The 23,606-nt window shown below is 38.2% G+C and overlaps 1 protein-coding gene across 1 annotated transcript in view; it reads right to left on the reverse strand.

Annotated features, from left to right (window-relative positions):
• plch1 (phospholipase C, eta 1) overlaps window positions 1-22,120 on the reverse strand; it is a 100,551-nt gene extending 78,431 nt beyond the window's left edge. Inside the window, exons 1-3 of the mRNA XM_072255355.1 lie at window positions 22,016-22,120; window positions 7,976-8,111; window positions 456-602 (exon numbers count right to left, since the gene is read on the reverse strand). Coding sequence (XP_072111456.1) covers window positions 456-602; window positions 7,976-8,054 — 226 coding nt within the window. The 5' untranslated portion in view covers window positions 8,055-8,111; window positions 22,016-22,120. The remainder of the gene's footprint in view (window positions 1-455; window positions 603-7,975; window positions 8,112-22,015) is intronic.
• Between the last annotated feature and the right edge of the window lie 1,486 nt (window positions 22,121-23,606).

A 23,606-nucleotide genomic window follows, 5' to 3' on the forward strand; every position in this document is an offset into this window, starting at 1 on the left:
TATCTTATTCCCTTACAATAAAAGGGTTCCATTAGGCCCATCAAGCCCATGCCAACTCTCAGAGTATTCCTATCATTGTCATTCCTCCATTTATTTCCTCGTAGCCTGTTTTCTATCACATGTCTATCAACTGCCCAAATTTTTCTGCCATGTACTGTGTCTCTATCCAGGGAAAATTAAGATAGCTAAAAAACCTACCAGCACATCTTTGGGATGTGGGAGGAAACTGGAGTACCTGGAGGAAACCCACTCGGTGACAGAAAGAGCATGCAAACTCCACGCAGATGGCACCTGAAGTTAGGATTGAAGTTGCACTGTAGGATGAGCAGGAGCAGCAACATTACTTGCTGTACCACTGTTCCATCCAGCTCCAGTGATATTCCACAAATGTAAAAGTGATAACATATTTATGTTTTAATACAAAATAATTAGAAAGCAGATTTAAATACACATACTTTTCGCCTTTTCATTTTTCCTCGACGGACGCCATCGAATGCATGTCCTGTTTTCATCCAAGTAGAAGAGACGAACCAAGCCTTTGCTTCCACTCTTCAGTTTGACCATTTGAGTTCCTGACTGCATTACACACATGCATCTTTCCACTGTCAAGAAGGTCAACAATGATGAATCATGGAGGAGAATACACCGGCTTTGGTTTTTAAAAGAAAAACTAATTACCAAGGCACCTCAAAAAACACACAGACTTTCAGCACAAAATATCGCACAAAAATACTTCAGCAATAAAAGGTAAACCTACATTGCAGAAAGTGAATGAGGAAAACAAATACCTGATACATCTAACTTTGTAAAGAAATACTTTATTTCCCAACAAGGAAATGACAATAATCTCACAATATCAGGCTCTAGTGAGAAATGTCAAAAAAATTATGTTGGAAATAAGTAGCATATAAATGAAGAAAATTTACAACAGCTCCACAGTGAAATGGAAAACTATAACAACCTAAGAACTTGCTTTAAGGTGGAATACTGTGCCCAAAAAAATTGTGCTGAGCAGATACTTAAACTGTGGCAGAGAGGTAAACACCAACCATGTCAGAAGAACTAACAGCCTAATAGTCTTATAGGATATTTTTCTGTCCGTTGAGTGGTTAGAATCGATTTGAAGACTGGAGGCTTTATTGAACAGACACTCCCAACTACTTGCACTTCAAACTTCCAAACAAGATGCTGCATTAAACTGCCATTTGATTCTGAGACTGAAATGAACTCTTGTCCCTTATCTACTTTTTGACTGTCTTAATCTTCAGGATAGTCTCTGAGACCTTGCATCCTCTCAATGAACCTTTGGAATGCGCTTTGTTGTTCACCTAACATCTCATCTCCAAACACTAACAACTAGGATTCAGCATTTCTTTCTGCAACTGGATTTTTGCCTTCTTGACCAACGCACCACAATCAGTAAGAAGAGGCAACAACATCTCCACCATAATTGTCCTCAACATTAGTGCCTTTCAAGGCTGCTTCCTCTAACCCCTTACTTTACTCATAATCACAACTTGTGGGGTCAAATTCTGTTTTCATTTCACCTACATGTTCGCAGATGACATCCCATTAGTGGGTTGGATCTCACACAATGATGAGATAGAGTAAAGAAAGAAGATACCGAGCGTAATGCCACAGTGTTATGATGATAATCTCTCTCTCGATGTCAGCAAAAGTGCTGCTCATTGACTTCAGGAAGGAGGGAGCAGAGTGCCATGGTGGAGATGTTAAAAGCTTTGAGAACCTAGGTATAAATACCATCACTAGTTTGTCAGGACCAACCATGCAGCCATTATGGCTACGAAAGCATGCTAGTGCCTGTATTTCTTCAGAAGGCGAAGGAATTGTGCGTCTACCCAAGATGCTCACCAGTTTCTATAAATGCATCATAGAAAGCATCCTAACAGCTAACTGCTCTGCCCAAAACCATCAGAAAATGTAGGGAGTTGTGAGCACAGTCCAGTCTATCAGGGAACAAAGATTCTCCTCAATTGAATTTGTCTGCACTTTACACGGCCTAGGAAAATCAATTAAATTAATCAAAGGCCTCTCTGATGTAGTAATTTCTCCGTTTCCATCAGACAGAAGATACAAACCTGTGAGTCGACTGGGGTGATATACTGCATCCGGTGCTCCCGATGCAGCCTTCTATATATTGGCGAGACCCGACGCAGACTGGGAGACCGTTTCGCTGAACACCTACACTCTGTCCGCCAGAGAAAGCAGGATCTCCCATTGGCCACACATTTTAATTCCACATCCCATTCCCATTCTGACATGTCTATCCACGGCCTCCTCTACTGTAAAGATGAAGCCACACCCAGGTTGGAGGAACAACACCTTATATTCAGTCTGGGTAGCCTCCAACCTGATGGCATGAACATTAACTTCTCTAACTTCTGTTAATGCCCCACCTCCCCTTCGTACCCCATCCATTATTTATCTATCTATTTATTTATTTATTATATATTTCTCTCTCTCTCCTTTTTCTCCCTCTGTCCCTCTCACTATACCCCTTGCCTATCCTTTGTTCCCCCCCCTTTCTTTCTCCCTAGGCTTCTCGTCCCATGATCCTCTCATATCCCTTTTGCCAATCAACCTGTCCAGCTCTTGGCTCCATCCCTCCCCGTCCTGTCTTCTCCTATAATTTTGGATCTGCCCCTCCCCCTCTCAAATCTCTTACTATCTCTTCTTTCAGTTAGTCCTGACGAAGGGTCTCAGCCCGAAACGTCGACTGTACCTCTTCCTAGAGATGCTGCCTGGCCTGCTGCGTTCACCAGCAATTTTTATGTGTGTTGCTTGAAATTCTTTAGGTGGGGCTTCAGCAATACTAATGTCACCAGCAACATCACTGGAATCAACACCAGCAGACTGCCCACAAAGAAACGACTGTGCTTTTCCATTTTGTTTTAGTTTGCCTTGAAATGCTGTACAATACACATCAATTGAATTACCATGTTGTTCTTTCACTCATTCGGTTAATGAAAAGATGTGCTCTTCGAACTTTTTACCGTCTCTATCATGCTGATATATGGTTTATCACCAGTTTTACGTTTCTTTCGATTATTAAAAACACTTTACTAAACTCATTAACTCATACAATCACTCACACATTTGATCAAACTGACAAAGCGGTCTTCCCTGAAACAGTAGTAGCCATCTTCTGGGTCTCATCCCATACTTTCATAATGTCATTTAGAAGCTACAATTCCTTAGATTCAACACTGATGGTATATTTCACCCAGAATTTTTCTATAGTTTTATAAAACTTAAATGTTTCATTTAGGTAAGAGTTCTTAGTACATTTTGTGACTTTGGCCACTGTTTTGATTCACTCTCAATTCGTATGTACTTTTTAACTACTTTGAATACAATCCCAAAATATTAATAGTTTACAGCCAAAATTTTAACAGGTTGTATTGCAACCCAAATTTAATTCTTTTTATTCTATGCTCTGCTAGCTTGCACATATTTAAGTTTTCTAAGGTTCATTTTATTATTAAAGTACACAACTCAAAAATTCTTCTTCTCCAGATAGCCACGAAACCAAGAAGAAAGTAAAGAACGGCAGCACTATCATCAAACCCCCAAATTCCTTCTCCCCACACAAAAACAAACAAAAATGGAACAGACACATCAACCACCAAATTCCCGTTTCCTGCATACAAAAAATGAGAAAGATTGGGCAAATAACACAGAATATAAAAAACTATGAGACTGAAAAAAGTCTATAGCCTAAGTCCATATTGAAAACACAGAAAACCTGGGTAACATTCTCCAGGTCCAGCATCAGGCCTTTCCCTCTCCACAGCAGAGCGGTCGCACCAGTGATCAAAAGGCAGTCTCTCCTCTCGGTAGCAGAGTGATCCCAACGGCAATCAAAAGGCAGTCTCCCATTTCTGAGCAGAGCAATCGTACCAGCAAACAAAAGTCAGGCAATCAGCGCTCATCTTTCGCATTTGCCTCAATGTTTCAATCTCCCTTGTCGCTTTAATCGGCAAACAATGGAAGCCTTAATTGGCAAAATGGAGTCAAACATCGGATCCCACCCCATAGCTGTCCAGCAGTCTTCTCATCACAGGGTTCACTCATGCTGCCCCCGCCTGCAGGAATCCTCTCGGAGACTGTAGAGTGCTGAAACACCCAAACAATCTCCAACTGACAAATCACAGGCTCCAAAAGTTCCAGAATCACATTTGAGAAGAAACACAAACATAAAAGACATAAAAAGTGAAATATATGGTTTCATGATCTAACCAGAAGGTGCCGACTGATGCAGGCACCATCTTGACCAGAAGTTTTCTCATGCAATCCACTGGCTTGTAGGTACTTAATTTTTTTATCCATGCTTCGCTGCTTATGCAAATTTAATTTTTGTTGCTCCATCGGCTTGCATATTTAATTAGCGCTCTACAGTAATGCGCCCTACCAGTATGCATTTCATTTTTGCAGATTTATTTTTTTCCTGTCAGACAATAGAGGAACCTGAAATGAAGTTTTTACCCCTTTTGTTTCACACTAAAAACTTCTCTTTTTGTCTTTGAGTGTAAGAAATTCAAAACTTGGAAATATTCTGCTGACTACGCCTATTGTTGGATTCTGGTGTTTAAATCCAAGGTTCTTTTAGAAGTCAGGATCAAGGCATAAAACTTGTTGCTTCGTGGTTGCTTTATTAGGAGTTGCTAGAACAAAGGGAAGTTGAAACAAACAGGGACAGAGGTCTACTACTTGAAGAGAGAGAAACCAAAGATGGCACCTAGCATAAAACAGCTACTTTGATACCCAAAGATAAGAAAAAATCTGTTCAAATCTATAGGTAAGGATAAACCAATTAGAAAATACTTAGTCAATACTGCAGTAAAAGTTAATGAATTAGAAAACAATCATTCACTTAATGAAAGAACAAAAAGCTTTCAGAATTATACTTTGTATAGCGTTTACTTCGCATTAACTGGTATGCATATAAAGGCCACTTAAGATACAGACAGACAGACATACTTTATTGATCCCGAGGGAAAATGAGTTTCGTTACAGTTGCACCAACTAAGAATAGAGTGTAAATATCGCAATACAAAACCATAAATAATTAAATAATAATATGTAAATTATGCCAGATGGAAATAAATCCAGGACCAGCCTATTGGCTCAGGGTGACTGACCCTCCAAGGGAGGAGTTGTAAAGTTTGATGGCCACAGGCAGGAATGACTTCCTATGACGCTCAGTGTTGAGTCTCGGTGGAATGAGTCTCTGGCTGAATGTACTCCTGTGCCCACCCAGTACATTATGTAGAGGATGGGAGACATTGTCCAAGATGGCATACAAGCAGGTAATTAATTGTTAAATTTCAAAAAAAAACAATGAAAATTAAACAGTCGAATCCAACATCTGAGTTGACTTGATGATCCTTTCCTTCAGAAACATAACCTCAGCAAGATATCTCCAAGGGAAATGCACACAAAAACATAATCAGATGTTATCAATATTCTGTCCTTTGAACTGCAGCAACTTAGTTTGCTCCAACACTTAAGTAGAAAGAAAGTCCCAAATCTTCACTATACAGTATTCTGAATTTGTTTTTTTTTTGATTTTTGTACTGCCTTGTTGTAGTTATGTATAAAATGATCTGTCTGAGTGGCATGCAAATAAAAGCTTTTTACTTTCTCTTGGTACATGTGTTTTAAAGAAGTGTAAAACATGTAAATTTGATGTAAACCCAAAAGAGGCTTGATGAAAGTAACAAAAAGTTGGTTTATAGAGACACAGCCTTAAAAAGAAAGGAATTTCCAGGGTTTTGGCCCAGTAAGCTACAGGTGCAGCCACCAAAAATTAGGCAAAGTATGTAAAAAATTCCGAATATTTGGAGGATCAAAGGGGGCTTGGAAAATTTTTGGGTTGTAGAATGCAGCACGTAAAGTAAAGTGAGATGTTGTGAGGAATAAAAAGAGGGGATGTTTAAATTTGAGGCAATAGTGGAGTGGGAGACAAGGTAAGATCAACAAATCTAGGCACGATAAGAACTTTTAGCCAATGAGTTTGAGATCAGGCATGACTATTGTTACAAGTGACAGGACAATATAAACTAATCTGTTGACTTCTGAAAAACGCCACTGAGATTATTAAAAGGAATTTGTGACTTAAGAACAATACGCATGCATTTCTAGAGTGTTTTGGAATTTGTCAGTGAAACCAGGACAAGTACATCATGGAAGGGGCAAAGGATTTGACAGGCAAAACCAACAATAATATTCTAGTTTTACAGATGCTTTAGGACTAGCTTTGTGATCCGAGTCACCCCAACCACAAACTGTTCCAGATGCTAACATCCGGGAAATGGTACTGCAGCATAAAAGCCAGGACCAACAGGCTCCGGAACAGTTTCTTCCACCAGGCCATCAGACTGATTAATTCATGCTGAGACAATTATATTTCTATGTTATATTGACTGTCCTGTTGTACATTCTATTTATTATAAATTACTATAAATTGCGCATTGCACATTTAAACAGAGATCTAACTAAAGATTTTTACTCCTCATGTATGTGAAGGACGTAAGTAATAAAGACAATTCAATTCAATAAAACAAGAGACCACTTAGAAAACTTTGTTCCTATCTATAAACTTAGCTGTACACTTTTCAACACCTGGAGATTAATAGTTGTTCATACACTTTGCAACTTTACAGTCACCTATCTTCAAATATCTGTATCTGCATGAAGGAGAGGGGAACCAGTTAAGTAATTGATAGAACATCAAAATCACTATCTGTGACATGCAGTCAATTACATCCTCTGCATTTTCTCTGTAACTGCAGCATGCTCTGCATTCTGTCTTCATTTCACTACTATGATACAATTGTGCAAGAAATGGTCTGTCTGGATGGTACACAAAACAAAAGCTTTGCACTATGTTTCAGTACATGTGGCAACAGGCCTGAACACCAATAATGGAGAGGAATCTGTGAATCATATCGTGCGGGAGTAGATAGTTTCCGGATAATTGAAAGTTACTGCTGCCATTCAACTCAATATCTAAGGTTTAAGAAAATCTCTGCAGGTGTTTGCAACATTGCCAAAAAAGTACCCAGGTTAATTCATTCTGCAGTAGCTAATTTCTTCCTGATCATTTTGTACTTCTAAACAAGTTTATAAGCTAACTGCTTGAGCACAAGGAATGTTAGACCATAAAACCATAAGATATAGGAGCAGAATTAGGCCATTTGGCCCATCAAGTCTGCTCCGCCATTTCATCATGGCCGATCCATTTTTCCTCTCATCCCCAATCTCCCACCTTCCACCCGTATCCCTTCATACCCTGACCATTGCTTTGACACTGTATCCAACCAATGAGATCCTGAGGTGGTACAAAGTCATGCAATCACTGAAAGGAATGAATTCCAAATATTTGTTTCAAGTGGCCAGGCAGTTGAGACAAACGTCAATCAAGAACTGCTTTGGGTTTTGAAAATTGTAATATGTGCTCCACTCTACTTAATAGCAAGAGTTGGAGAGGATCTGAAGGGCAGACACCTTCTTTGGATGAAGCGTGAAGAGGATTGATGCACATTGTTGCACTGAAACGCAAGATGTTCACAGGGGGTTCATCAGCCCACTCTTCCGATATCTAAATATCATACCCTCTTTCCCATTCACTATATTCATCAGCAAAAAAAAATTCAGACGAACACCCATGCAACAAATTAGAGGTGTTAATGTCGTTAAAGGAATTTCAGTTATTCCCAGCTCCTAAGCTGTACCACAAATGAAGTTTGTGCTCCAATTTTCATTGGAAAGAAATTGATTTTAAAAAATACAGCAATATACAGAATATATGTGTATACACATAGCTGTTGCAGAATCAATCATTGTCTCAATAAATACCTTGATCAGTTTCCAGAATACGTGCATTATTCTTGTATTTAAAGATCAGTTTATCACTTGAAATCATGATTGAAAAGTAACTGAGATAACTTACCATGGAATACTCCATTGTCTGACAAGAAGTGTCTACAGTACTGAAGGCCACCTTTTCTGTTCAGAGCCCAGGAGCTCATTGTAAATCAAACTTTCCAAAAATATAGTTAATTGCAATTCAGAATAATGTAACCAAACTGTGAAAGCAAAAAGAAACAAATCATTAAAAATTGCAGAAAATTGGAGACAGTGGAAAAGAATTGGTGGATGGATCTAATGATTTTATTGATTTAGTTTTTGAAACACACCAAAATCATGGCATCCTGTGCATCTTTAGAAACCATTTTGGCTCTAAGTACTTGTGCTCTCTCTCCAAAAGTGTTCAATGAATTATTACTTATAATAGCATTAGGAAAGAATTTTTAAAAGTCCTCAATATCTTAATAATCTAAACACCCAAATTTAAAAGTTATGAACAGTTGTTAATTATAGCAAGGGCATTATATTGTCATAAACCTCAGTGTGATTGTCATCATGAATTTAACATACTTATTAGTTATCCAATTGAAGATTAAATAAAATATTAAGAGGAAATTAAAAGCAAATGAATGAAAATTTATTCAAAAAACAATCAAGATATTTCCTTGAAATTTAGAATATTAATCACAATATTTGAATTAACCATTTCATTATTACTACTCCCAAAAATCTCCCATTCATCATCAATATATCAGTGCGATCTATAATTCTTAAAGTAACTTTAAATAACATTAATTGTTTGTGACATGAACACAATTCATTTCAAGAATCTGTTCTAAAGATTTTGCAGCTTTACTGTTAAAAGATCTGTACATCTTCCAAGTCTTTAGCACAAGTAATATTTTGTTGTAGTGTCAATTATTTTAATACAATTAGCTAGTCTACAAAACATTCATTTTTAACTGGACTGGTCATGAATGGCAAAACGTCCAATTGTATCCAATGACCTGTTCTGGAAAACATGTTAATTCCATAGAGGAGTTGATGACAGATCTTTTTGAGTTAAACTGCTCTCCACATTTGAACTGTCAACACTCAATGTCTTGCCACAAAATGAACCAGCATTTGGTTGATGTGCTTAAGCATAATGAATGACCATGGAATTTTATTGCAGAAGTAAGTGCCTTTAGAAAAGATGGGCTTTCTAAGATCACCGGAGGGTTAGAGGGAGGTAGAATGTTTGTTATTCTACAACTTAGTGAGATGCTTTTTATCCATGGTGTTCACTAGCTCATTTATATCAGTATGTTGAATTTCATGTTTTGTGTTCTTTTGACTTTATTTTAAAATTTATGGTAATAATATGGTTTAGTCCAAATGTGGGATATTTATTTTTAAAATGTGTACATACATTGCAGGGCATTATTTAATATTTTTAATTCTATAATTTGTTCATCTGAAATTCAAATTCTATATCCAAGTACAAATTCGTACTAAAACATAAATATTAGGACAATGCAACACTACAAAAAAAGCTGATATTAATGGACTTTAATGTGGCTTAAATAGATCCCAACAAAGCAGAAAAAAAACAAAAGTGATATGAATTGGTTCAAGCACTCAAGATACTCACAAACACCATCCAGAGAAACCTGAGCTTTACTCTTATTCGCCCCTCCCCAGTGAAGAGACTCAGTGTCTGGTTGCATTTGGCATGGTAACCAGCCACATACGCCTCCCTTTTAGCCTCCAAAGTGTGGGAAAGATTAAGCAACAGAACAAGTTTTTCTTGTGTGCCGAATCATCATATTGTGACTTCTACTCCATTGTATTCAATAAAGTTAAAATGTTATGATTTCTTAAACAAGAAGTTGTTTCTAGGGTTATTACGTATGTTGAAGTAATTAACCTTTTGGTTTACAATTTTACATAGTATTTTCCTAAGTTGAATCATATGAATTACAACTTGCAAGCATGCTGGAAACACAAATATATTTATTAAATAGTGATTGTATCATTTCTAACGTTAAAAACTGTATTAATGAAGCTACTAGGTTTTTGAATTGCATATTAGAAAATTATTCTGTAAAGCACATGCAGCAATAACTCAACTCAGATACAGCAGTTTGCTGGAGCTATGGAAGCAATTTACAGAAAAAACTGCAATTAAATACAAGAAAATGAAGCTTCACAGATGTATTTCAAAACCTATTCAATGCAATGCAGTAAATTGGTACACTTTATGGACATACAGCATGGAGAATCCACTAAATCTAAGTATCAAAAGAAGAGTTATATATAGTCACTGCTCATGGTGCATTTACAGTATAAAATATTTACTTGATTTTTTTCCTACTTGACACTGCCTTGTAAACAGATTGAGGTTAGAATTGTAGCATCAAGTGCATAGTAGCTGTAATCTCGGAGGGTAGAGTTCTGGGGACCAGATGGAGACTGATGACATTAATTTAATTACAAACCTAAGCAGCCATTAGAGAGGAAGCCATCATCCCATCTGTTGTTGGATTAAAACTCTACTCCCAGAGGTGAAAAGATAGAGGTTCTAAGTAAAATGCTAATACAGAATGCCAGCCAGCTCCCTGGAGATTTTAGCTCATTCTCCACCTTGCCCTTATTGTAAATCAAAGTGATACAATGTCCATAAAACTCTGTAGTCTTCAATAGTAATTTGAGAGAAAAAAAAACAAAAAGCTTTCTCTTACAAGGGCATTCATTACATTGTAGTGTCTTATACAAACTATTTTCTACTGCGTTTTTCTATTACTCACAGATCAAGATTTAACATCTGAAATATGTCCTGTTCAGCAATCTCATTAACACAAATAAGGCTACATCTTACATAGTCAGAATGAAAGTAATTTAACATAGATAGTGAACGTTATAATTATATTCATTGTTGACCACGGCTGTCAAACAGTTCCCAGAGTGAATTCAATCCAATGCCGTGATTTGAACTTGAACTGAATGCAGACAGAAAGTTATAAATGCTATGTTAAAGAAATGATGAAACTTGGTTTGGAAATCTATTTAGGTAGACCCAAAAATTACCTGGATGATAACTTTATATCATTAAAAAATTAGTACTTTGTCAACAAAGCTCAATTCATTAGTTATATTTACTCACAACTACCAAACAATTCTGATGTTTAAAAACAATGCCATTAACCATCATCAATAAAATTAGAAAATTTACAACAAATTGGTCAATAGGCAACATAAACCATTTATTACCATTTGTCATTGCTCATGATCAAACAGGTCCAGATCCAAGCGTTCTTTTCTCAGAGGCTTCATTTTCCCATTTTACTATCTGTGGCTGTCAATGCTTGTTTAAAAATAACATCATGTAAGAGAGTGTCCAACTGGACAACTCACTCATATGCCATGGGCTGTGACGATGCACATTATTCACTAAACTGTGGAAATTGAAAACAAATTTCTGTCCAGTATTCTGTGTGCACCAAGCTGCCCTAGACATACAACCCCAAATCTCTTGTTTATTCCTATTTGCCATTTCCCTTTCATTAACCAATTCACAGTCCATGTCAATCAATTAATCCCAATTAATGAACAGTAATCTTACTTTATTGAAAGCCATTCAAAGGTCCAAACTGATCACAGTAACCAGTTCAGTGTTATCTATTCTACTAGTCATATCCTGAAAAAATTACAACAGATTTGTCCAACATAATTCACCCTTCGGAAATTAATGTTAAGTTGATCCATGGTATTAGTACGATGTTTCCTTTTCCTTTACAATAGATGACAATATTTTCCTACAACTGATGTCATCAATTTTTTACTCTTTTCAGTCCTTTCTTAAATGGTGGGGTTACATTTGCAACTTTCCACCCTATAGGAGTTATTTAAAAACCTGCAGAACTTCAATAGATAAGATACAATGTACAGTGCCTATAAAAAGTATTCACCCCCTTGAAAGTTTTTATGTTTTATTTTTTACAACATTGAATCACAGTGGATTTAATTTGCCTTCTTTTTTACACTGATCAACAGAAAAAGACTCCTTCGTGTCAAAGTGAAAACAGATCTCTGAAATGTGATCTAAATTAGCTACAAACATAAAACCCAAAACAATTGATTACGTTAAGTATTTACTCCCTTTAACATGACATACAAAATCATCACTGGAGCAGCCAACTGGTTTTAGAAGTTACATATTTAGTTAAGTAGTCCTAGCCTATATAAACCTGTGTGCAGTCAAGGTGTTTCAATTGATTGTAATAAAAATACACCTGTATCTAGAAGGTCCAACTGCTGGTGAGTCAGTAGCCTGCCAAAAACTACACCATGAAGACAAAAGGACACTCCAAGCAACTTTGCGAAAAGGTTATTGGAAAACACAAGTCAGGAGGTGGATACAAGAAAATTTCCAAGAAATGAATATTCCTTGGAGTACAGTTAAGTTAGTCATCAAGCAAAGGAAAGAATATGGCACAGCTGTGAATCTGCCTGGAGCAGGCCATCATCAAAAACTGAGTGACCGTGCAAGAGGGGGACTAGTGAGGAAGGCCACCAAGAGATCTATAACAACTCTGGAGGAGCACAAGCTTCAGTGGCTGAGGTGGGAGAGATTGAACATATAACAACTGTTGCCTGGGTGCTTCACAAGTCACAGCTTTGTGGGAGAGTGGCAAGGAGAAAGCCGTTGTTGAAAAAACTCACATGAACTCTCCATAGCCCTCTTCATCATTGAACATATCTACAAGGAGTCCTGTCGCGGCAAGCAGCATCCATCATCAAGGACCCTCATCATCCAGGTCATGCTCTCTTCTCATTGCAGCCATCAAGAAGGAGGTAAGGAGCCTTTGCTTCCACACCAACAGGTTCAGGAACAGTTATTACCCCTCAATCGTCAGGGTCTTGAACCAGAGTGGATACCTTCACACACACCAGCACTGAACTGATTTCACAACTTATGTACTCATCTTCAAGGACTCTACAACTCATGTTCTCAACATATATTGTTTATTTATTATTGTTTTATTTTCTTTTGTCTTATGCACATGGGTTGTCCATCTTTGTTGTGTGTAGTTCTTTATTAATTCTATTATCTTTCTTTGTATTTACTGTGAATGAGTGAAAGGAAATGAATCTCTGTGTCTTATAGTGGCATATATGTACTTTGATAAGAAACTTACTTTAAATTTTTACTGTCTATTTTTATGTTTCTTGCTATTCTAGTATTTACTCTTTTGCTTCGCTAGATTCTGGATGCTTAAACACTTGGTTTTGGATCAGGCAAACAATCTTATAATTCAATCTTATAATTGTGTGGCCAAGAGTGGCATATCACATAAATGTTCCACTTGCACCATGCAAAATTTTCTGATAGTGAATGTTCCCTCTGAGCAATGCCCTCTAACATAATGTAATCAGAAGATTAATAATTTTTTAGCCTCATCTGATTGCAAATATGCTTTTAATACAGCCTTTTCCTTGCTGATTTTGTTGCTTCCACACTTGCAAGATTTTTGAAGATAATAGTGAAGTATTTGACAGTCTTTCATTTTTGGAAATGAGTGCATAAAGCCGAGATCATAATTTACTTGGTTTTATCTGGGGGCACATTGGTCAGAGGGGGGAAGAAACACAGCATCTTTGCCCTTCAGCTATGTTTCATTCTGAAACAAAATCAGAAATCCTGGAAGGAGCTCAGTCAAGGACCTCACCTTTGGAAAGAGAAAAAAGCTAAAGTTTCGGAACAGAGACCTTTCCTCAGAACTGATGAAAGTCTGATTGTTTAATCAAATATTTAAAGGCAATAAAACTACCAACAAGCAAAGTTTATGTATTCAGTGGATTCAGTTAATTGGGCCATCGCTTGGTCGGGGCAGCCGCATATTTGGGACAACTTTTAAAGAGCAAAAACTAATTAAAAAAAACAGGGGATCCCTTCATTTATTTGGGACACTCTTCCACTTAATTGGGGCAGGAGACTGTTGCCAAACAGTTTCTAACTAGCATCAGTCATCTACATTTGCATGGCCATTAGACACAACGCCATGCTTTGAATGAAGTTTTTCAAAAGCTGCATGTGTTTGTGTCCAAAAAGCAGCAATTTTTGTCACCGATAGTTGGCGAGAAATAAGCAGTATTTCAAGCGGTTTCAAGCATTCAGACTTGAAGATGCCAGAAATGGTCAGGAGTGAAAATGAAATTATTTCACTTCTTCAACAAGTTAGAATTTGAAGGTATCAACAATCATTATGAATGTTACAATGAAAATGAAGATTTGTAGCATGCAATCACCAACAGCATTTTATGTAAATAGTCTGTTATCTGCACTAGATGTCTGCATTGATTTTGTTCATTTACAGTCAAAAGAACATGACACAGATGAATTTCTCCATCGATAATTATTAGGAACTAATACAGTTTTATAGTACTGCAGTAGCATTGGTAGTGTTCTAATTTGTCCTGTGTTTCATTTAAATACATAATTTTTTTATACTCAGTTTGTCTTTTTTATTCCTTTTTTCCGTATTTCCGTGAAACTTCGGCAAATTGAGACAGCCACTTAATTGGGCCAAAGTGTACTGGTTCCAGTGTGTTCCAGTTAACTGGAATCCACTGTATTATTGGAGAAGCTGAGAGCAAATATCCATAGTGCAATGCATGTAAAAAAAGAAACCATCTAAGTGTCATATAAACTATCTCCGTTACAGACATACAATGTACCTGTGAGCAAAAACAGACTTGGGAAGCAGGGCAGAACATATGTCCTAGTTTAAAAAAAAACAAGATGAAAGTGAACTTAGACAAAGAGTTGTAGAAATCCTGGAAATACTATTGCTCTTAGGCAGAAATCACAATGATCATGTGGGTGAAGCCCTGAAAAAAATCCAGATTTCAGGATTTTAGTTTTGTATCAAAACATGCATGACAATTGTTCCACTTGACCATGAAATTTTACTGTGACTGATCACTGCGCATCTGGAAGTCCAATCCAGGGAATGTTCTATTCACCCAGTACAAAATCCTCACTGAATAAATTGAAATAAAGTAGTGGCTGAGGAAAGGTGGAAAAGCCTGTTCAAGAAATGGACAAAATGAAAGGAGAGGTAGTACCTTGAAATTAACTGCACTGGGAAAGAAGCAATAACCTGGTAAGGAGGGAGAAATACAAGGAAGTGACATATATAATGAGCAAAAATGAGGAAAAGGAGTTTCCCTGTGCTACCTGAGGGAATTATGCTGAATCCTCTTCACTTTATTTTAAGCTGCACTTTCATCTTCCTCCAGGTGTTGTTATTCCACTCGACTGGATGATGTCTCAATTGGATCAGGCGGCTGTTGTGAAAATTGGGACCGTAATGAGATAGAGAGAGCTTGATTTGTGACATGCACATTGAAGCAGATAGTGAAATGTGTTGTTTGTGTCAAATCCAATCAGTGAGGATTGATTGTGCTGGGCAGCCTACAAGTGTCACCATGGTCCAGGTGCCAACATCGTATCCCCACAACTCACTAACCATACCTCTTTGGAAAATGAGAGGAGGAAATTGGAGACCCCGGAGTAAACGTAATGAGGTCAATGTATAAACTTCCTTTAGGTAGCAATGGGAATTGAACCCCAATCAATGACTGCTGGCACCGTAATAGTATTACGCTAACCACTATGGTACTGTGCTATCCAAAAAGTTAACAAAGAAAGCATTGCTAAGAAATCGTTGAGGGATGGGATGGCCTGGGTGGGGAGGTTGGGGGTGGGGGTGGGTGTACAGGTGCAGAAGGGACCCACAATAAACTGGGTGATGGGTGGAATGAGAGTAAAATTCCTGAATGAATTAGGAAAGAAAACTGCCAGTATCAACTGAATAAGTGCAGGTAGGTAAGTGGTTTATTATTATCACATGTAACAAGATATAGTAAAAAGCTTTTGTTTGTGTGACATCCTGACATATCTTTCCATCCGCACATGTGATGATTGATGAAGGTAGACCTGTGGAGATTGTCTCTCCTGATTTTAATACGTTTTTCAAGGTCCCCTATGGGAAGCTCATCCAAAAGACTGGGATGCGTGGGATCTGCAGTGAACAGGGCAATTAGATCCCAATTGTCTTGCCCGTAGAAACATGCTATGTTGGTACTGGAGTTTCATAGTGACGCTTGTGGGCCGCCTCCAGCACTTCCTTGATGCAAACAATGCATTTCACTGTATGTTTTAATGTTTTGATGTACATAAGAACATAAGAAATAGGAGCAGGAGTAGGCCATGAGGCCCATCGAGCCTGCCCTGCCATTCAATAAGATCATGGCTGATCTGTCCATAAACTCAGCTCCATCTACCTGCCTTTTCTCCATAACCCTTAATTCCCTTACTCTGTAAAAACCTATCTGTTTCTTGAATAAATTTAGTGAAGAAGCCTCAACTGCTTCCCTGGGCAGAGAATTCCACAGATTCACCACTCTCTGGGAAAAACAGTTTCTCCTCATCTCCAGCCTAAATCTTCTCCCCTGAACCTTGAGGCAACGTCCACTAGTTCTAGTCTCACCTACGAATGGAAACAACTTTCCTACTTCTATCTTATCTATCCCTTTCAAAATTTTGTATGTTTCTATAAGATCCCCTCTCATTCTTCTGAACTCCAGAGAGTATAGTCCCAGGTGACTCAATCCCTCCTCAACCTGAACCTCCTCTGCACTGCCTCCAAAGCCTGTATATCCCTCCTCAAGTATGAAGACCAGAACTGCACACAGTACTCCAGGTGCAGTCTCACCAGTACCCTGTATAGTTGCAGTATGACCTCCCTACCTGTGATAAATAAAGCTAATCTTTAGTTTTTTTCTCTTCAAGAGTCTTAATAACAGCGGTCAGAAGCTGTCTTTGAGCTTGTAGAATGCATTCTCCAATGTGAATTCGTTGGAATTTGGAGTAGAGTAGAAGGTGGAAGAAGGATGTCAGCATGAATTGACAGAAAGTAGGGAAATAAATGCACATCTTCAATTGAGAGTCATAAGAATGCCTTCATGTATTTTAGAAGAAGACTGCGACATGAGTTCAGAAATGGAGTTAGCAACAAGCAGGACTAAAGTATACAACTGAGAAATTTTGTAACTTAGTTCATTTTAGTTTGAGATACAGGACACTAAACATCTCGGACACCTTCAAAAGGTGGCATCCATCATGAAGGCCCCCATCACCCAGGGCATGCTCACTTCTCATTGCTACCATCAATTGATGGTAGCAATGGATTTGTGAAAGGAAAATCATGTCTGACGAATCTCATAGAATTTTTTGAGGATGTAACTAGTAGAGTGGATAGAGGAGAACCAGTGGATGTGGTATATTTGGATTTTCAGAAGGCTTTTGACAAGGTCCCACACAGGAGATTAGTGTGCATACTTAAAGCACACGGTATTGGGGGTAAGGTATTGGTGTGGGTGGAGAGTTGGTTAGCAGACAGGAAGCAAAGAGTGGGAATAAACGGGACCTTTTCAGAATGGCAGGCGGTGACTAGTGGGGTACCGCAAGGCTCAGTGCTGGGACCCCAGTTGTTTACAATATATATTAATGACTTGGATGAGGGAATTAAATGCAGCATCTCCAAGTTTGCGGATGACACGAAGCTGGGTGGCAGTGTTAGCTGTGAGGAGGATGCTAAGAGGATGCAGGGTGACTTGGATAGGTTGGGTGAGTGGGCAAATTCATGGCAGATGCAATTTAATGTGGATAAATGTGAAGCAAAAATAGGAAAACAGATTATTATCTGAATGGTGGCCGATTAGGAAAAGGGGAGGTGCAACGTGACCCGGGTGTCATTATACACCAGTCATTGAAAGTGGGCATGCAGGTACAGCAGGCGGTGAAAAAGGCAAATGGTATGCTGGCATTTATAGCGAGAGGATTTGAGTACAGGAGCAGGGAGGTACTACTGCAGTTGTACAAGGCCTTGGTGAGACCACACCTGGAGTATTGTGTGCAGTTTTGGTCCCCTAATCTGAGGAAAGACATCCTTGCCATAGAGGGAGTACAGAGAAGGTTCACCAGATTGATTCCTGGGATGGCAGGACTTTCATATGAAGAAAGAATGGATGAACTGGGCTTGTACTCGTTGGAATTTAGAAGATTGAGGGGGGATCTGATTGAAACGTATAAGATCCTAAAGGGATTGGACAGGCTAGATGCAGGAAGATTGTTCCCAATGTTGGGGAAGTCCAGAACGAGGGGTCACAGTTTGAGGATAGAGGGGAAGCCTTTTAGGACCGAGATTAGGAAAAACTTCTTCACACAGAGAGTGGTGAATCTGTGGAATTCTCTGCCACAGGAAACAGTTGAGGCCAGTTCATTGGCTATATTTAAGAGGGAGTTAGATATGGCCCTCGTGGCTACGGGGGTCAGGGGGTATGGAGGGAAGGCTGGGGCGGTGTTCTGAGTTGGATGATCAGCCATGATCATAATAAATGGCGGTGCAGGCTCGAAGGGCCGAATGGCCTACTCCTGCACCTATTTTCTATGTTTCTATCAAGGAGGAGGTACAGGAGGCTGAAAACACACACTCAATGTTGCAGGAACAGTTTCTTGCCCTCTGGCATCAAATTTATGAATGGACAATGAATCCATGGACACTGCCTCAGAATTTTTTTCCTCTTTTTTTGCACTACTTATTTAATTTAATTTTCTTTTTATATATACTTCTTATTGTGATTTGTGGTTTCATTATGTACTGCAATGTATTGCTGCTGCAAAACAACAAATTTCACAACATATTCCAGTGATATTAAACCCAATTCTGCTTACCCACATTGGGTAAAATTGCTTTCATATTTGGGAAGTGGTCAAGCTGTACAGGAACACATACAAGCATACATGACCACAATAATGGCATACTTCAATGTAGCCAAAACAAAAGGCTTTCTCCTCCCACTTATTCACCAAGATAAATTTATGGTTGTTCCAACTGATCTATATTTTGTTTCTTTTCTATCTGATACAGCCATGAACCGTAAACCGTCACAGCTTGGGAATAGTCTCCACACTGAAAGGAAGATGTCTACAAGTTTGTTCTTCTGTAGAAATGCTCCCAAAAGGCCTGTTATGGATGTGCATACCATTTTTTCACTCCAGTCATAGTCATACTTTATTGATCCCAGGGGTAATTGGTTTTTGCTACAGTTGCACCATAAATAAATAGTAATAAAACCATAAATAATTAAATAGTAATATGTAAATTATGCCAGGAAATAAGTCCAGGACCAGCCTATTGGCTCAGGATGTCTGACCCTCCAAGGGACAAGTTGTAAAGTTTGATGGCCACAGGCAGGAATGACTTCCTATGACGCTCTGTGTTGCATCTCGGTGGAATGAGTCTCTGGCTGAATGTACTCCTGTGCCCACCCAGTACATTATGTAGTGGATGGGAAACATTGTCCAAGAAGGCATGCAACTTGGACAGCATCCTCTTTTCAGACACCACCGTCAGAGAGTCCAGTTCCATCCCCACAACATCACTGGCCTTACGAATGAGTTTGTTGATCCTGTTGGTGTCTGCTACCCTCAGCCTGCTGCCCCAGCACACAACAGCAAACATGATAGCACTGGCCACCACAGACTCCTAGAACATCCTCAGCATCGTCTGGCAGATGTTAAAGGACCTCAGTCTCCTCAGGAAATAGAGACGCCTCTGACCCTTCTTGTAGACAGCCTCAGTGTTCTTTGCCCAGTCCAGTTTATTGTCAATTCATATCCCCAGGTATTTGTAATCCTCCACCATGTCCACACTGAACCCCTGGATGGAAACAGGGGTCACCGGTACCTTAGCCCTCCTCAGGTCTACCACCAGCTCCTTAGTCTTTTTCACATTAAGCTGCAGGTAATTCTGCTCACACCATATGACAAAGTTTCCTACCATAGCCCTGGACTCAGCCTCATCTCCCTTGCCGATGCATCCAACTATGGCAGAGTCATCAGAAAACTCCATCGCTTCATCCAACTGCTCTGACTATATTTTTGGCTGCTCAACATCATTAGGCAAATGGGACTAACTTGATGGATGCATGGAGAGCATGGATAAATTGGGCCAAAAGGTCTGTTTCCATAATGAATTACTATTAACCATACTATAATCTTTGCATACACCCCCTTCCCCAAACCAACAAACACAGCAGTCCTTCATCCAGACCATTGGCAGACTACCAGTCTATCCATGACAGCTGGCAAACATATTTTTTGGCAGTATAATATATCCTTTAATGACCAAACCCTTCATGCATTGTAAATAAAATAAACCCCTTTTCTCAGTTACAAACTTTATGCACCCATCCCTCAGTTTTCTAACGTATAACATGTGAAGTAAAGCAGGTCTGTGCAATCAATTCCCACACACTAAAGAGAACACATGCCCTTGAGATTTAGGAAACTGCAACTCAGATCAAATCCTGGTGTGTAACATCAGTCAACTGGAACCAAGTAAACTAGCAGAACAGAAGGGTATCAGTAACTTTAAGGTCTTAAGGGAGGTTCCATTTGCTCTCAGCAACAAAATGGAAGGCAAGTTAAAACAATCTATGCTATTGTATAACATTCAATGGTAAAAATCTTTTACCACACTTCTAATGCAATAGTAAGTTACAATAGTTTGAATAGAAACAATGCTGTTTGATCCACTGGGACAAGTATAGATAATAAATGGAGTTGTAGAGCAACAAAGAGCCTTGTTCAATGAGCTGCAAGTAGCAAGTCTAGTTTCAATAATCGTCTATATGTTAAGGTACAGAATGGGAGTACTATTTTTGTAAAATGGATCAAGATAATTCTCTTGGCCATAAAGGGCCCTTTTATTTAAAGAGGGCAACAGGCATTTTACATGAAGCGTGTGTAACAACCACTAAAGACAACCAAAGCCAGGCAAAACAAAAGTAGTTATGCCAATTTGCAGCATAAATTCAATACTCAAACCTGTGAGTACTCAGTTAATAATTCCTGTACTCAGACTAGAAGAACCATGCCAAAAATTCAAAAGCATTTATCAGAAAAATGTTGCGTCAAACTGTAACATAAGAACTCAAAGATGGTAATGAGGGTCTTTTCAAGTACGTATCAAAATGCTAGTGCAGATTCAGAAACAGAACGTTTTTCAACCACAAATATAAAGACATACTCTATGGGAATAATTGCAAAATCATTGTATTTAGCAATGACTTAGCAAACATCTCAGTTTGTTCTTAATCAATTAAATCCAATGATAGATACATCTTTTTCTTATAAAAATGGATTAGGAAAACACCAGGCTCTAATCCAGACATTAAGTTTTAAACCTGCACTTCTAGCAACACTGCAGATATGTATTGGTGCAGCTGAAGAGAGTAATCTATTGAGACAATCCTCTCCTCTTTGTTTCAAAGATTTTGATCACATGACTGACTTAAATTATTGCCCTTTGGGAGTTGAGGATTGTTCCTTTTAGATTGACTATTACAAATTTGCATGAAAATCTCTGCTGCCTTCAGCGTCCAGTTTTTAAGTGATCCCCACCTCTCAAAGCATTCAGTTAACAAGTGCAATGGAGCAGTAGAATCAGACATTCATGTTTGAATCACTAAATCCCATTTCACACAAAAAAAATGCCATTGGATATAATTTTAATACAATTTAATAATAGGTATATTATGAGTTTTATCAAAATTTGAACACTTTCCATATTCAGTTATTATTTAAGTCAAGGTAATTATGTTTAAGTGAAGATTTTAACTGATTTACAAAACAGTAGCAAATTTTGAAATTGTTTCCATGATTTTACCTTAGTTGTATCTCTGCTCAGTAATTTCTGTTTAATTTTATGTAGTATCAACTACTTCCTTGAACAGTAAATATTCTACAAAGTTCTGCACTAGAAATTCATGCAAAAGTACAGTGTAGTGATCAATAGAGAATTAATACTGAAACCCAGTCTGATGAATCATGGCATGCAGTCTTTTTCCCAGCAAACGTTCCTCCTTTCAATTACATACAAGGAGCAACAAATCAAGAAATAAACTGTTGCTGAAATGTATCCGATTTGAAGTGGAGCTGCAAGCCCTTCCTTCCTTATTGTTTTGCAGGATCAAACACACTTCCAGGGAAATGAAATAAAAAACATACCTCACTCTGCAGTTAAGAACATCTGTGCAATAGTTCTCCTTGTTTCCTCACACAGAAATGTTTAAAGTTGAAAAAAGCCAAACACTCCAAACATGGACCCCTCACTGGAGGACAAGTTAATTGTGAGCCGTAGAATCTGTAATGTGCCGCCACAACCTGCTTTCTCATTCAAACACACAATTACAGCCTGTGGGCAGGCTAGAAGATGAGGACTGGAATTCAGGAATGGGAGCAGTATATTCTCATTAACTCCAGCGTTCTCTTGCTAATCTTAGTTTGAGACCTGATTCCCCAAATATCTATCCTAGCTCTCATATTAGAATTATTTTCTCTGCTTCATCATTAAATAATTTTATCATGTTTGAAGCCACTTGAAATTTGTCTTCTAATTTATATCAACATTATCCAAACCAAAAGCTATTGGTCTTTTTAAACTAAAGTGAGAAACTAATTCTAAAAAGTTCACCCTCCCTTCATCAGTTACATTTCAGATTGGATTTGATGACCAAGATTTGATTTAAACTATTAAAAATCGATGCTAAAATCATGGAATCAGAAAATATAGATCCACATTCCCGAAACTGATACTATTCTAGATCCATACAGGGTTCTATAAATTTTCCATCAGATTAATTCAGAGCAAAATCAAAAATTGCAAATCCAGTCCTAGCATTACACACTGTTTCGCAATAATAGTGATCTGCTGCATGATTCTGCACATGGAACTAATAAGAGAAAAACATATTACCATCCAAAATCTGAAATTATAAACAAAATTATTAAGCATGGTTACTTTATTAGGTTTATAAGATCTGTACTAGATTACCTCATCTTCCTGAAGAAAATGCATCATGTAATTTCATACACACAATTCAACTGTTCACCATAAAAGAAATGTAGTGTAGCTGTGGGCAGAGAGTGCTAGAGACAAGGGTCCGATCCTGACCTCAAGTGCTGAATGCATGAAGTTTGCTCATTTTCCTGTTACCTTATAGGTTTCTCCTGGGTGTTCTGGTTGACTCCCACATCCCAAAGACGGGCAGGTGATCGGTTAACAAGCCACTGTAAATTGCCCTATTGAGTGGTAGTATCTGGGGGAAGTTGATTAGAAGGTGAGGGGAAAGAGTAGGATTAACGTAAGAATAGTGTAAATGGTTTGTTGATAGCTAACATGGGCCAAATGGCCCATTTCCATTCTGTATTTACGATTATATGACACTTGAATGACTCAAAACTAAAGCTCCCAGTAATAAAATCCAGGAGTCCTGAAGAAGGGTCTTGACTCAAAACAGCGACTGCTTGTTCATTTCCATACATGCTGCCTGACCTGCTGATTTCTTCCAGCATGTTGTGCATATTACTCACCTTGGTTAAATATTTTACCTGTATTTGTATGGTTTGACTATAAAAATCTTTGACTAGTTCTATTACTTATTAATTCAGTGAAAGATTGCTTTCCAGTATACCATCTCTGTTTTGTACTACAGAGGACACGTTGTTAAGAAAAAAAAGTATTTACTACACGGTATTGTTTTCTTTGATTCTTTCACATTGTTACAGTTATTGAATGAATGCCATGGTTTCAGTCCCA

Source organism: Mobula birostris, chromosome 4, assembly GCF_030028105.1.
Source record: "Mobula birostris isolate sMobBir1 chromosome 4, sMobBir1.hap1, whole genome shotgun sequence".
NCBI classification, from domain to species: domain Eukaryota; kingdom Metazoa; phylum Chordata; class Chondrichthyes; order Myliobatiformes; family Myliobatidae; genus Mobula; species Mobula birostris.